This window comes from Barbatula barbatula (genome assembly GCF_947034865.1).
Source record: "Barbatula barbatula genome assembly, chromosome: 11".
Lineage (NCBI taxonomy): Eukaryota > Metazoa > Chordata > Actinopteri > Cypriniformes > Nemacheilidae > Barbatula > Barbatula barbatula.
The window spans coordinates 22,993,561-23,010,451 of NC_136774.1; the positions used below are offsets into that span (position 1 = coordinate 22,993,561).

Below are 16,891 nucleotides of genomic sequence, written 5' to 3' on the forward strand. Positions count from 1 at the left end.
GGGCGACTCCCTTAAGAACTTTTCAACTCGCGCTCATTCATTTATTCTTCCGTATGTGCTTTATGGGCTTTCTCTGGAGTCTGTGCCGTTACGGCGACGTGAGTCCTGAGGTGCAAATCGCATTTAAGCGGCACCCCAGTGTAAACGGTAAATACTGTTCCTATTACTTTTTACACTCGGGTGTTGATATTATAAACTTCGAACAGCCTCACATCAGCGTAAAAGAAACACTTCAGATATAAAACACTAAGATAATGACCGGATGACACGCGTTCGAGTTGCACGAAAGCACACCGTGTGCACCGTCTCGCCAACCAATCACTCAGCACGAATTTAAGTCCCTTGTAAACTTGTTATTTTACTGCCGAAAAGTAGAAAGGTTTCTTTTTGTACCCCACTGCGCCGCATATCTTAAAAGCTCCATCCCATTCTGGTTAACATGCATAAATGTAAACGTGCGGTCCGTATGTTTCAGAGTGGAGGAGACGGGCGCGCTGATGGCAGACCTGGAGAAGGCCAACCAGGTGAGTGAGATGCTCTCCTCTCAGCCTCTGATTGAGACGGAGCTCGGTGAAGATAATCACCTCGGTAATCAAGCGTGGAGTTTAATGAGACACCCCCGCGGCCCCTCTTCCTCCTCCTCATCCTCGCTCGCAGGCCGTGATTAGCAGCCACTCTTTCCCACGGTGCCGTGCGGAGCGGCGGAGGACAGGAGCGAGATGCTGAGAGATGAGTGCCGTGTGCGGCGAGGGCTGTTAGTTACCTCATTGCACTGATTGCTTCCTTTTTTCCGCCGTGATTCGCTCTTTCTCCCTTCGCCAGCAGCTCTTAGATAAATGATTCGAAAATGAGTCATTAATTAGCAGGCAGAGTGTGACGGAGCAGGTAAACAGTTTGGGAAGAAAGTGGCCGCAAGTAAACACACGCCTCAGCAGAACAGACAGAGAGAGAGAGAGCACATGTACATCTCTATTCATTCAGGTGATCGCGAGAGATCGGAATTGATTTTGAGAATTTTGGCATCTGATTCTTAACCATGTTTACATGTCAAGGCTGTATTTTACTTCAAGCTGTTCAAGACCTGTTGCACATACCGTATGCCATCGCCCCCCAAAAAAGAGGGCACAACTCATATAAAAAACATGCTTATTGCGGTTAAACCTAAATGAAGCTTTTTGTAAATGTAAATCCATGATTATACAAGCCATGATCAAAATGCCCAAACATGGTTAGTACCTGTCGACAATAATTGGTTTTGTTAACTTTCTCGTATTTTTTCTGATCACATTTTTAGCAATGTGCTTACGTATTTGTTTGTTGATTTTTCATCGTTTTTCGATTTGCACTTATTTTATTTCAGTTTTGGTTTTAATTTAGTTTCGATTTGTTTTCTGTTCATTTATTTCACTTTATTGTAACGGCAACGTTCTCATTTTTGTTAAATTTAAGTTCCGTCAACAGAATACCAAAAAAGCACGCACATCAACCTAAAAATAAGTGCCCGCCCACAACAAATCATATCCAAACAATATATGAAGAGATTGCTCACAGAGTTCTGTTTAAGTAGTTCTGACATATTTGATTTGATTTCAACTAACCGAAGGCTTTGAACAGGTGTAGCTTTAGTTAGCTGTAACAACCCTGGGTTGGTAAAAACAAAATAATGTGTTTTCTAGAGGCCAAAACCAACAAAACACTAAACAGTTGTACAAGAAGACTGGTTTTGTTTCTTGCTTGATTTTCTGTTCACACAATGGAAGTCAATGGAGACCCCCACAGTGGAGGTCACTGTAAAGACACACAAGAAGAGAGTTTGACAAACTTTGTGTGTTTGATGGCAGAGAGCAGATGTGGCGCAGAGGGCAGTGAAGAGACTGAGTGAGCAGCTCGCCACCTCTCAGAGCACATCTAAAGGGACCGGCCCGTCAGAAGACCGACCCAAGGAGGTGAGACTTTCAGATGAAAGGCAGGCGAATCGCATCGCTGCAAATTGCCACCTTAACACGAATGATCGCCGCCTCCCGTCACACTGGAACATCATTAGTGGCTCTTTGACGCTTTATGATTATAGGAAGTTGGATATTTTGAAGTTGAAAAGAGATTTTCATGTCGTCTCCGCCACTCCCCTGACTCCGTCCTTCACTCCCTCTTTCATTTCTGGTCTCAGGAGAGAGACGCGGATGAGACGGACGAGCGCTCGCCGTCGCGGCTGGAGGCGGTGCTGTTCTCCAAGGACAGAGAGATTCTCCGACTGCTCGAGAGCGTCCAGAGACTGCAGTTCACCTTACAGGAAGTCCGAGATTCATCGGCCAATAGGATCGCGGAGCTGGAACGGCAACTGGCCTATAAATCAGAAGCTATTGAGGTGAGAAGCGTATACTTTTATTTTTGCATATTGTTTTTACTGCATATTCTGTGCGCAAGATACGCAACTGTACGTTTTTGCCGTTTATTGTCATGGTTAAAATATTGATAGGAATTCGTTTAATATTGATTTATAATTTAAGCTGTCGTGTCGGAGTTTGTGGGAGGTGTCAGTTTGACTGTAAAGAAACGTCCTAAAGTATATATTTCGTACGATGAAGTGACAGGTTGTTTGTCTGTTTACAGGCGCTGGAGGCGAAACTGCAGTCTCAGATGGACTATGAAGAGATTAAAACAGAACTCAGGTGAAGTTTCACACAAACACACATCAGAGACTTTTGTGGGGGTTTTCCTTTCTTTTTTTACCTTACTTTTACTTTTAAACACAGTAAAAGTGAGAATACTACTATTTTATTGGTAGCTATAAGCAATACAGTAGAAAAGGTATTTTGAAATATAAACATGTCGAAACTACAAATTTTTATGTTGTCTATTACAATATCCTTAAAATGTCAATTCATGCAATGTGTCATGTTGCTGTGTGGGAATGTGAGCAAGTTGTCTGCCAAGTTATAAAGCGGAAAGTGAACGAATAACAAAGTTATTGGCTTGGGGAAAAAAAGATTCGACTCTGAATCACATGAACGAGTCGTCTGTCGTTGTAATTTCTGTTTCGTGTCATATTTGCGTCACTCTGTGTAATGCCCGCATACGTTCCATTTGTGATGCTGTACACGGTAGACCAATCACAGCAGACTAGACCATCTGACCAATCAGATCAGAGTAGGCTTACAGAAAGGAGGAGCATAGACAGATGAATCGCTAAACGAATCATTTGAGAGTTGGTCAAGAAGTGAGATAAAACTAGAACTAGACAATGAAAGTGTTTTTACACTGTGTATGTACGCAAATGTGTTGTTGGACACTCCATAAAACTAAGTCGGACCTGATGACATGATATATGTTTGTGTCTCCTGCAGTATTCTGAAAGCCATGAAACTGGCATCAGCCAATGGAAACTCTTCCCAGGTGAACAACTCAACACACACACATAGATGCTTTAGTTCTTTAACAGCTTTGCGACATATTGATATTTTAGTCAATGAGGAAACACCACAGTAATGCACATGAACGGCTCGCTGGAGTCACGCATGATGTGAATCAACACGGCCGCTGACATTGATTCATCAGAATTTAACTTTGTCTGTGTGTGCAGGAATCAGGCAAAACCACCGAAGCTCTTCTGATGGATAAACACGCCTTTCTGTCCTCTCACAAATATCTTGACAAAGTCAGAGTGCTACACAACAGCGGTAAGAGATGTCTCAATACTCCATTTAATCTGGTTTTTATACCACAGTATTCTTTGAAGTATGGCATCCGCCATCTTGGAACAGTCAACATTTGCCGTTCTCACTTACATTAAAAGTCAAGTGATGCCACAATATTACAAAACCAATTTCAATTTCTTGAGTCTTTTACCTGAGTCATGAGTTTCATTTAGTTTTATTAATATTTTGAATTGGCTTACATTTTGTAGATTGAAAGATTTTGTTAATTGTAGTTGACTTTTAGAAGTTCGGTTATATGCTTTTTTATTTTATTTATTATTTGTTCATTTTTTATGTTGCTTTTTAAGATGAATTTATTTTTATTTTAGTTTTTGTTGATTATTATATTATATTATTGTTGAGTTTTATTTTAAAATTTGATTTGATTTCAATAAAAAATGTTTTAGCCAACTTAAATGACCTTGCTTTGTCTTGTCTTGTGTTAGTTTAGCAATGAAAATGTTTGAATCTTCACAACAGCACATAACATTTGATTTTCATACATGAGTACACACAGTAAACTTTCTCAGACAGATGTCTTGTCTATATAGCGGCTCATTCAAGCAGATGTTAATGAGGCGTCTATGTTTCTATATCTATGTGTACAACCATCTTGATGTTAAACTGCTGTATTCTGTGTCTGTTTTTATATAAGATGAGGGTCATTCTGAGGAATCCAGGAAGGACACGGTTCGCCCCGCGGGGTCATACTCATCCCCTCCTGGAACACTGACCAAAGATGGTCACGCTTCCACCAGCCCGGGACCGCCCAACACCGACGCGCCTTCCTCCGCCCAAGAACTGCCCCGCCCATACTCGGTGTCGCCCTTCTCGTGTGAGAAACTTTCCGGAGATCCACTTCTCCAGAAGCAGCTCCTGTCGCCCCTCTTCAAGAAAGACGGCACCTCCATCATGGCGTTTCCCACCGCGCTCTACGCCGCCAAAGCCGCTCTCATGTCAGCCAATCAGAACTCCTCTTCGTCTGCCGCTGTGGAGACGGGCATGCCCAGCGACCAATCAGAGAGCGGTAGCTCGGGCGGTTCAGATGACGATCAGTTAGACACGGCAGAAATCGCTTTTCAGGTGAAAGAACAGCTGCTGAAGCACAACATCGGCCAGCGTGTGTTCGGTCACTACGTGCTGGGTCTGTCGCAGGGGTCGGTCAGTGAGATCCTGGCCCGACCCAAACCCTGGAGGAAGCTCACGGTCAAGGGCAAAGAGCCTTTCATAAAAATGAAGCAGTTCCTCTCGGACGAACAGAACATTCTGGCATTGCGCACCATTCAGGTTCGACAGAGAGGTGAGTGAACTCATGCAGACAAACAGATGGTGTGTTGAAAAATGAATGAAACACATTGTTTTGCTCATGTTAACAGAGAGTAGGGCCCCTGCACCACCAGGGGGCCCCCTTGAGTACAGAGTCAAAGACACTATTTTTAGGACTTGTTTCAGCTTTAGAAGAATCATTTGGAAATTACCTTCTTAATACTTAATTTATTTCATGACTGTTACATACTCGGATAACATGCAGTGGGCGGCAGGTAATGACATGATATGCGTCTTTGCATATGACCATTGCTTTAACACAGAGCTATCCGTCTGGGCGGGGGACAAAATGGCAATAACACGAACCAAAAGAACAAGGCGGCCTGTGTTTTTGAAGTCTTATTTAGTTTTGCTAAATTATTCAATGAATTACTTACAAACAATTTCCCTGCTCAGAGATTTACAAGTTCAGTATTTGTCCACTATATTTCGTTCGCCCATGATAATATGTCGTTTTTTGTTTATGCCATCACATCAAGAGAATTATTGATGTGTTTTCGTATATTTGGTAAACTGTATTTATCATGCTTTATTTTGTTAGTTTATCATTCAGCATGTTACAGTTTTTATGACAGCTAGATGGTTCCAGAGCCAGGCGTTGGGTCAATCTAAATTTTAATGACATTTTCTGGTTAATTACATTTATGCATTTGGCAAACGCTTTTATCCAAAGCGACTTACATTGCATTATACTATACACTTTGTTTCTGATTATGTGCAATCCCTGGGATCAAACCCATGACCCTGACGTTGCAAGCGCCATGCTCTAACCCCTGAGCCTTAAGTATACACTTAACTTCATTTGTTTAGGTGTGTTAATTGAGTTATTTTTTATTTCTTATAGTTTGCAGTTATGTTTAGGCCTATATCTCATTTGAATTATTTTTACAAGGGCCCCTCACAATTTAGTTTAGGGCCCCCAGATGTCTAGTATCGGCACTGAATAATAATAATGATTTCAGTAAAGCTTATTTTTGCAGTGCACTTATGAAAATTGGAGGATGTACTTAGCGTCACAAATGTTTTCAATGTTTCAGAGGTTTGACATGTCTTTCCCCATTCAAGCACATAAACAGCTTTACTCGCATCCATTTCCAAGACTTTCCGGGTTCCCACCCTACATTTCCGTGACGTTCGCTAACGTTTAAGTGATTGACTTTGAACGATCCCACAGGCCGATCTGACTTCCTAGAGATATTTCAACCTTCTTAAGTCCACAGAATCATTTTCTGAATCATCAAATGAATCGATCAGGGTTTCTATCATCCCCGCTTTATCATCCGCTCTGTGTTTGTTGTGATGCTCTGACTTCTGTTTCCTTTCTCCGCTTTGAAAGTAAAGCGTTCACGTGTCTCCTCACCCCCCCCCCTCACCCGATGCCAGGTTCTCAAAGGCCGCCATTGATCTAGCAGTCAAAAGCGAGGCTTTGGAGCTGTTCTCTGATCAGCCGGCCCACTCGCCTCACCTCCTGTCTCTCTCTGTGCTCTCCGACAGGGAGCATCACTCCTCGCATCCGAACTCCTGAAACTGGGTCAGACGATGCCATCAAGAACATTCTGGAACAGGCCAAGAAGGAGATCCAGTCTCAGAGAGGTAATGTACAAAAAAACATACGGTGTATGCGATGAGAAAGGTGGTTTATGAACTTTGATAGATATACGAGTGTTTCAAGTAAAAGTTTTGATTAAATTTGACATAAAACATTACATTTTAAACTTTATGAATAATATTCATTTGTATTTTAATGTATTGCTATTATAATTTATGAATAACATTATTAATAGAAGATTATTATATAATTATTAATTTATTCATTTAAATGTATAAAATAACACGATTAGTAATATATATATATATATATATATATTATTTTTTTTAATTATAAAAATATGATTTTTTTAAGTTCGCATCAAGAGGACAATACTCTTGTATTCAACCATCTATTGTTATATAATTAATGTCGTGATAAATGATGACCAAATCTACCGCGATATGAAAATGTAATCCATGTTCACATACCTGCAACATTTTTTCTCGGTCTTAAAACAAATGTTATATTTATTTTGATGATGAGATTTTTATTGCTATATCGTTGTAAAATTGTGCGTTTGTGTGTTGGGCAGCCGATTGTAAATCATCTCTGGGCTGTTCGTCGGGCCGTAACAGTTCTCGAGAGAGCAGCAGTTCAGATGAAACCATTAAGAATATTCTGGAACAGGCCCGGCGAGAGATGCAGGCCCAGCAGCAGGCCCTGCTAGAGATGGAGGTGTGCGGTCGTGCGTCCACCAGAGAGCGTCTCGGCCTGCAGGACCCCACCAAGAGTCAGCCTCCCCCCACACCCCCCTTCATCAAACAAGAGGAGGGCACCCCTGTGCCCGCCTGCCTGTCCAATTCCACTAACGGCCCTCACGTGCCTCTCAGCGTCGTGTCGCCTGCCGCCTTCGTGCAGAACATCATCCGGAAGGTGAAGTCGGAGATCGGAGAAGCCGGAGCGTATTTCGACCAGCACTGGTCCTCAGAGCGTAACTCGGTCGTGTTGGGCGCGGGCGGCACCTCTCAACCCTTCACCTCCGTCTCACCCTCTCTCTCCTCCTCCTCTTCGACGGGTCACTCGTCTGTGCCTAGGTCCTGGCTGCGGATGGAGAACGGCGACTGCCCTGCCAATGGCGAGGAGGCGTCCGCGCCGGAGGACGAGCCCGTGTTGGGGCGGCCGGTGGAGGTTAAGGTGGAGTCGGATTCGTCCGTCAGCGGAGATGCTTCGTGCGGTGCGGGACGGGTGTCATACTACCCCACGTACATCCCCCGGGCCCTGAAACCTACAGTACCCCCGCTGACCCCCGAGCAGTACGAGATTTACATGTACCGTGAGGTGGACACCCTCGAGCTGACCCGGCAGGTGAAGGAAAAACTGGCTAAGAACGGAATCTGCCAGAGGATCTTTGGAGAGAAGGTGAGACGTGGCAGACGCAGAGCAGATGGAGTGAATGTTTTTCATGTAATGAGTTGAGATCAAAAGAATCGGCGCGTGACATTTTTTTCCGCATTTGGCACAGGTTGGATCAGATCAGATTTATCTAATCTAGTTTGCGCCATTTGTGAGTCTTCATGCGTTGCGTGTCTGATGTTCAACCATTTGATTGTGGCCCACGAAATCACGCTTATGAAATCAGATACTATTCTACGGTGTATTCACAAAGAGCTCGGCTTAACAGCTGTTTAGTTTCCTCTTAAAACATATTCACATCGCTGCTTAGAGCAAAATTTATTAAGGAGCAGAAAGAAATCTAAAGCTATGAGAAAGGGCGGCGTTGACCTCGCTGCCGTGGATGATGTCAGCACGCTTTCTGACTATGACCACAGCGATCGGCTGATAGAGGATGTGTCTCTGTCGGTCATTTATTCATTCAAATATTATATAATGAGGTATCACGCTGACAGATCTTAAAATAAAAATTTACTCATATTCAAATAAAAAGTTTAAAACGCCGTATTCAAATGAAGATGATGAAATAGAGAACAAGTAACTACTTAAACAAGTGAAGAGTTCATTTACAAAACATCATTATTTTCAAAATTCATGTTTTTACTGTGCATTCCAATTAATATCAATTGAACAGTTTGTTTTTTATTGTTTTGATTAAGTTAATACGCATGATATCACAATAAATAACATGATTTTCTAAATATAACAATGGAGTAAAGTTTTGCATATAAAACGATATGTTAATATTAAAGTATGTATAAAGTATATGTTCAGCTAATTGTAAGCATTTTGCCCGTCTCATAAAGAGTTAGCAGATATCAGTGGTCTTTATGGATAAGCTCATTGTCATGAAATCTTTCTCAAATGTTTGCGTTTTGAAGGTAGACTGCCGGCGTTCCAGCCATTTTAGGATTGTTGTGAGTTGGTCTTTGTGACTCAGGAGTCCTCTTCACGACTCCTGACGTCTCACATGTTTAGTGCTAAAACTCTTTGTGAAATCCTCTTAACACCATAATCAGGACACCTTAAATAAAGGCCCATTCTTTTAAAGAGTTTCTCCTAAATTGGCAAGTTAGGAGCCTAAAGGTGTTTTGTGAATACCAGACCAGATGTAAAAAGTAAAGCAGCACATTTCCTTAAAAAGTAATAAGATTCACTTTTCAGTTTAATTGTTTAATATAAAAAAGACTGAATGTAGTTACTTAGACTTGAATACTCATGTGTGTGCACATGCGCTTTACATTTCTGAGATGGAAATAACCTCGTTTTAAACCTAACTTCATTACATGCGTTAAGCCGTGCTGTTAAGTTATAAAATATAAATATATATTATATAAAATATCAAACATGAGCATTTTCTACCTGTTATTATAGACTAGGATGTGATCTCATTGTGAAGTCCATATTGCACTCTTTATTATTACAGTGGACAGTAAATTAACTGTGCGTTTTAGAAAGAAATCACTTAGTTCCAGTCTCTAGGCCACGAATGAAAGAAACAAAACCCATTACTTAGAGTTGTCCAGTAGGTGAAACATATTTTTATAATATGTTGATAAACACATGACATTGTTAAATAAGAGCAACACAATACTTTAAGTTCTATTGTGCACGATTATGCACATTGTTTCAAGTTTGTCTTTTCATTTCTGTAATTTAATATGAAACCTTTGAATTGTCCTCTGCTGCCACCTAGTGGCACCTGCATTTGTTCAAATTGTGTTCTCGTTTAGTTCATCTATTCGATCACGTCTGTCTGTCGCTCGTAGGTGTTGGGTTTGTCTCAGGGCAGCGTGAGCGACATGTTATCCAGACCGAAGCCTTGGAGTAAACTCACTCAGAAGGGCCGCGAGCCGTTCATACGGATGCAGCTGTGGCTGGTGGATCAGCTGGGTCAGGGACTCAACCAGATGCCCATCCCGAGCCAGGGTGAGTGTCAGTCATGACTTCATAACACATCTTTGGCAGCTGCGTTATAGCAAAACAGTGTATGGATTGCTAAACCAGCTGTTTAGACTAATATCCTCATTGTTGGTGTTTGATTCTCAGATAAGAGCCCAGGAACGACACGCTCGTCACCATCCCCTCCTCCGAGTCCCGACGACAGACCCAACATAAGTCTGGAGCCGGCCAGTCTCGCTCTTGAGAGCAGTAAAGAGAACCAGCAGCCTCAGCGTGTGGAACCTCACGGAGGTAAAGCCCCTCCGGGTATGACCGTCCCCCATCAGCCTCACACGCCACTGGGCATACAGGAACTGGTGGCCATGTCTCCAGAGCTGGACACATACGGCATCACCAAGAGAGTGAAAGAGGTTCTGACGGACAACAACTTAGGTGAGTAACACTGAATATCAATCATTAGAATTCAGCCAAGTCTCATTAGAAATACAGTAAATCTGTGTTTGTGTGCAGGTCAACGTCTGTTTGGAGAGAGCATTCTGGGATTGACCCAGGGTTCAGTATCAGACCTGCTGTCCCGACCCAAACCCTGGCATAAACTCAGTCTGAAGGGCCGCGAGCCGTTCGTCCGCATGCAACTGTGGCTCAACGATCCGCATAACGTCGAGAAGCTGCGCGATGTCAAGAAAATGGAGAAGAAGGGTGAGCGAGTCAGTTATTTTATCACACTATTTCTATTCTGGTTTATTGGCCTATGAAGACAATTCCCATGATGCATTCAAAACCTTTATCAAAATGAATTTTATACGCTGGAACAATTCAAGACCACGAGCTGTATCGGAACAGGTGACATCACTAGTCACCACCCAAATGAAAGAATACCGTAGTATACAGAACTGTACTGTATTATTAATATAATACAAAGTATTATAATAGCATTTCAGTACTATAGTATAGTATAGTATTCTGTTCAAAAACAACATTTTACCACAATTTACTACGGTAAATACTGTAGTTCGTATAGTATTTTTTATATTTGTATAGTTTTATCACTCGTTGGAGCTTTGTTTTTCTTTTAAAATATAAATCGAAAAAATAAATCCACAGTCACATGAGAGGCCAACACACAACAGCATCACAATACTGTCAGTAAAATGATAACCATTAAAAACGAACATCCATTGAAACCGAAACCCAGTTGTTTGCAAATGAACTTGAAAAAAAACCAATAAAAGACTTTGATGTCTCTCTTCATTTGTTTTTGCATTTGATTTAAATGTTGGTTGATCTCATAGCTGGTTGGTTCGAGTGAATGAAACCCTGTTTAAAGCCGCCGCTGTGTTTTTTTCTGATGATGGAAGTGCTCTGTTTTTACAAATCAAACCACCTGTCATAAATCCCTGTCTCGTGTTTTTTTCTTCAGCCTATCTGAAGCGGCGTTACGGTCTGTTGAGTCCGGGCTCAGACAGCGATTCCCTTGGCGCTCATTCAGACTGCATCAGTCCGGGTCTGACCCAGCTGGAGATCTGTCCGTTCAGTCAAGCGAAGAAGCCCAGAGTGGTGCTGGCCGCCGAGGAGAAGGAGGCTCTGAGGAGAGCGTATCTCCAGGAGCCTTATCCATCACAACACACCATTGAGATGCTGGCCGCCCAACTCAAGCTCAAAACCAACACCGTCATCAACTGGTTCCACAACTACAGGTCACGATCCTCTCATTTATGTTTATCGCTTACTCTCTTAGTATAGGACATTTGCCATTTAAAATACTGTAGTTATCCCAACTCGAACCTACAATCAAAACATTTGGCTCCACCTTGGGTGACAAAAGGAGAATTAAATAGGCACTTTATCAATGATATGTTGATTCGATTATTATGTCCAGATAAAAATATATGCATATAAGTGCATGATAATATAATGTGCCTGACTCGACCTTTTCTGTCTGACAAAAATACAAAAAACACTGTAGTATACTGTAGGGTTTACTATATAGTAGAAGTGTTCCTATAGTTTGCTAGTGTTTTTATTAGATTTTATTAGATAGTGTATATCGGCCAATATATCGGTTATCGGCTTCCAATGTTGAAGAATCATCAGTTATCGGCCCAAATTGACATATCGGTGCATCATAACTCCAATAAATGTGATGATTTACACTCCGTTATTGTTGCATAATGTTTAATACACAACAATACTGAGGTGCAAACAGTAGCTGCCACTATTTATAAGCAGGCTATCAAAAGCATCTTACAATTATTCCAAAGTAAATACAGATATTTTCTGTTGTGTAAAGCATATCAAAGTGAGGTAGGAAGACAGGTTCGGCTTTACTGGGGCTTGTGCGTTTATTTACTCTCTGACAAAGTTCAAAACAAAACCTGCGCTTCCTGCGCATGTTCCTGCGCTTCCACAAACATTCATAAAAGTAAAGACGGTCCTCACACCAGTTTCTCTCTCTCAGCTTTCCGCTTTTTGGCTGCTTTTCTCCGGGCTCCCGAAGCCACTCACTGCAACAAGTCAGGTGTGTGTTATTTGCACCGCTCATCTTCCAACTCTCTCTCCTGCCGCAGACTTCGCTAAACCCCGTACCAATATCGCTAAGATATGCTGCTATTAAAAGTTAGTGTAAATAGCTGCCGCCAATAATTAAATATGGAACCTGAAGTTAAATTGTATTTTAAAATGTTTATTATTTTCCAAAAAACGTTCATATGAGTAATTAGTATTTTAAGACTATAAGAAAACATTCTGTACAATAAATTGCAGTAAAGCCAAAGTAAATAATATCGTATACTACAGTATTTTCTTTTACTTTTTATTATCTCATTCTTGATTCAGGCTGCCAAAAGCTAAGTCTATTTAATGAAACTCTTTATTTATATTTTTATATGCAAATTCCAAATATAGGACAAATAAGGACAACAATGTGACATACACTGTTTGAAATGTTTATTTTTGCCTGTTGTAAATATTGTACAGAAAGCAGATTAGATTGTTTTATTTTTCCTCAAACAGGTCTCGTATGAGACGGGAAGTTCTGATGGAGGGTCTCCAAGACAACGACACGGATGCCGAGCACAACAACTGTTCCCCTCTGGCGTCCCACAGCCCCGTCTCTGATCGTGAAGACAGGAGGTCCTCTGCTGGCCGTAGCCGTCCTCTCGGCGCTGACCCCCGACGCTTCACGGTCAAACAGGAGTTAAATGAGCAGGATGATGACGAGGACTTCAGGTCGAGACAGGCGAAATTCTTCTCTGGCGTCCAGTTCACTCAGCTGAAAAGTGACCCGGAGCTGACCTCACACCGTCCTCAGCGCGTCAGGGATGAGGAAGCGGGCCGCAGTCAGTGTGTGTCAGCCGAGGGCTCGCAGAGGAACAGCTCACGCGAAGTGGAGGAGCTGGAGAAGTCGCCCGAGGACCCCGTTAGCTTCAAGGCTTCGTCGGAGCCGTCCCGCAGCAGTCTGGAGGTTTCACTCAACTCGCCGTCAGCCGCGTCTTCCCCCGGCCTCATGATGTCCGTTTCACCTGTCCCGTCATCTTCCGCCCCCATTTCTCCATCGCCACCCAACGCGCCCGCCGCCGGCACCAACCCGGGCCATCATCAGCCGACCGCGGCCAACTACGGCCCGGAGTCACCGTCGCTCAACTCCAAAGTCAACAAAAGCACTCAGAGGCGCAACGAGAAGATGGCCAACCTCAATAACATCATCCATCGGCTGGAGCGAGCCGCCAACAGGGAGGAAACGCTCGAGTGGGAGTTTTAGAGATGTACGAGCACCCTTCACGGGCGTCTGCTTTCATCACGAGGATCGCCACAGAAACACTATTGTGGCCCTGTGACGAAAAACTTCTCACGAATTTTAGGAAAAAGCAGACGACAAATATTTATAAACATGTTTTAGGTATTTTGATAAAATAACTTTGTGACAGCACTATCTGGGGTTGGTTTTAAACAGCGAAGGAGAGAAGAATTCTCGCGCGTGAAGACTTAGCAGTGTCATGAAATGCACACTGGCGTCTGGTAGATTGCCACTGGGTGAGATTATTGAATTAAAAGACCTCGTCTTAAGCCATCAAAAGCACTACTTGTTAAAAAAAACAGAGACAATGACCAAATTTGCTAATTTTTAAATAGCAGTTTTTCAACTTTTGTCTGTAAGACGGGACAGCGAAGTCATGTGATGTGCGACAGCTTCACATTGACGGAGGGATAGTCCTAAAAGACTCTAAATAGTGAACATTGCATATGTATTTAGTTTCTCGGTGACATGTTTTGGAACTTTTGTTATACAAGCGTACAACGTGTGATTGTGTGTGTCGTAGGAAAAAAAAACGTCTGCAATAGCCTTCTCTGAACAAGATGTAGCATGGATCATAATTTACCCTCGATTTTCCTCTTTAGCTAGTAACCTGTGATATACTTGAGCGATACTATAAAAAAAGAGAAAAATACACCGAAAAACAAGAAAAAAGAAAGTGTAAAAAGTCCAACGGTAGAAATGTTGCTTTTTTATCATTTAGTAAACGTGTCATTTTTGGTTGGAGACCTGATCCCGGAGAGATGCTGTCTCTCTCTTTGTCTCTCTCTCACACACACACACACACACGGGCCGGTGTGTTTTTTGTAACCTGTAGCTCCTGATACACCAGTCAATGCTTTGAATACAAAAGCTAATTATTATGTTGGGAACAAGCCTCAAAAACCGCTGATGGAGAGACGGGTGGGGATTGATAGCATGTGTTTTGATTATTAATGCAGTTTTGGTCGCAGGTGGCGAGAGAGATTTGGGAAAAAAGTGCGTCACACATGAATTGAAACATACTGATATATATGACAGATCTCATGGTTATCTGATAGAATATAGTAAAGATGTGACACAGGTGTCTTTATGTTCATCTGCAACAGCGTAACGTCCAGCTCTGTTTATGAAACAAATGCATGTTAGCAGGGAGTTGAAAATGCACTTAACATCAGATAAATTTGTTTTTACTGTGCTTTATTTCGTTTATTTACGTCCCCAGTGATTTTAATACTTGTTCACGAGTGCTCTTTCTCTTTTTGGAGGTTCACTAAAATGGGAATACTTTACAATAAGATGCTATTAGTTGAATCACAACAGTTCATGGGTTAGCTAACAGCTTACAATGAACAATTTAGTTTTTCAGGATTAATTTGTGCTTGTTAATGTTAGTTCGTGGTGCATTAACTAATGTTAACAGGGACAACATTTGATTTTAGTAAATGATTCGTAAGTGCTTAAATTAACATGAACTAATATTCATAAATACTGTAGAAGTATTGTAAATTGTTAGTTCATTGATAACCAATAGTACCTTGTTGTAAAGTGTAACAATAATTGTTTGATTGTACATCATACGCAACCTTACCTGTCAATCATTTTATGCACAATTTGTTGATACTGGGTTGGTTTGGAGAGAGGACAAAATAAGTGTAAATGGCCAAAATAAATGTGCAGCACATTCCTCACTGTGCATTAATGTAATAAACCTCTGTACCTTCCGATGCGTGACACTAAATCAAATTTAGAGGTGTTCGGGTCACTAACACGTTAACAGTTTATTTTAATGTTCTTGCCCAGTAAGATTCACTTCAAACTGTTGATGACAGAACTATAGCGCCTCCTGTTGGAAATATGAAGCATGTAAGTGTGTATGTATGAAACAGGCCCAACACTAAACAGAATTACACAAAACAGTCTGAACACAATGACCAAAACAAACACAAAACAACAGCAGGCTGCTTGCTTTGGAAAATGTGTCCGGAAGAAAACACAAAGTTTTGAAACTTGTTTAAAAAGCATCTAAAGCCGGAAATTGAATTCTCGGTGTGGTTGTACTACTGGTGGTACATCAAGTGTTTTTATTTATTTTTTGTTATTTATTGCTGTATCATGCTTTATGCTCCCAAATTGAAGGGACTACTCCGCAGGTCTTTGTGTCTCGTCGGGGTTGTAAGAAAACACTTGCACACGTGGTAACAGTACGGGATCTCAAACACATACTGTATGTATATAGATATATATATAAATATTACACATTTACTGAGAAGGATATATCTTAGGTCCTTGAAACTAGCGTGCTGATGATATTTAAATAAGAGTGTACAGTTCTATTAACCAAACACATAGAGCCAGGGGTGGTCTGGCAAGCTTGCCCATGTTCTAGAAACTTCTCTCAGGGTAGACTTGCTTCTCTAAGCTTTACAAAACCTGTCAGGTCGTACCACTGGTCAACGTTTACTGTTCCAAACCGCCATCTGCTTCCATTTCTTTCAGCGACGTTCTCAACGACGTGCAAATCTAGCGGTGCATTTCGTTTGACTGATGATGTGATTTATGTGTATTGAAATAGCGTGGAGGCCATGTACTTTGATACATACTCATATTATGATTATATAACGGGCAACCAGCCGCCGACCGAGTGCATTCTGCATCAAAGGTCCAGAAAATCAGCTCAATGTCAAAATGGTTTGTGTGATAAATATCAAAACAGATTTTATGACCGTTCGAAACTATTTTCCTTATTTCCTGGACTCCTTTTCCTACCTGTTACAGATGAATTTTGCATGCTTAGTTTTCCTTTTAAAGACTGGATGTTGTTTGTTTATTGTATTTTGTTTCAGCACTGGAACGTTCTCATCCTGCGGGTCATACTAGAAAATGATGCTGTATTTAAGTGAGTTATGGGTCACAAAATGTGTTTTCCCATATCATTGAATTAAAGGTCATAAATGATTCAGCCAAAACAAGATTATACTTAAATATCTCTGGTGCTTGAGTACGTTTAAATAGGAATATCCTAGAGCCCTCAGAAACACTGGTTTTAAATTTGTTGAAATATTAGAAAGACTTGAAATTCTGACTTGAAAGTCAGATCTGCTTAAAAGGATTTGTGTGTGTGAAGTTTGTATGTGAATGAGACTCTGTGGCGTACACGAAATTCAAAGCAAAAGGCAAAATTCTACTTGT

General features: G+C 41.5%; 1 protein-coding gene across 1 annotated transcript; it reads left to right on the plus strand.

Annotated features, from left to right (window-relative positions):
* Nucleotides 1–1,763: 1,763 nt before the first annotated feature.
* cux2b (cut-like homeobox 2b) lies at nt 1,764–14,337 on the plus strand (the record flags this gene model as incomplete). Its single annotated transcript, XM_079468159.1, has 14 exons — nt 1,764–1,790; nt 1,842–1,946; nt 2,168–2,365; nt 2,611–2,669; nt 3,345–3,393; nt 3,581–3,677; nt 4,351–4,995; nt 6,516–6,614; nt 7,145–7,971; nt 9,774–9,933; nt 10,054–10,338; nt 10,417–10,605; nt 11,327–11,603; nt 12,919–14,337. The coding sequence occupies 14 exons, from the start codon at nt 1,764–1,766 to the stop codon at nt 13,664–13,666; spliced, it is 3,765 nt and encodes a 1,254-aa protein (XP_079324285.1). The 3' UTR covers nt 13,667–14,337.
* Nucleotides 14,338–16,891: the final 2,554 nt, after the last annotated feature.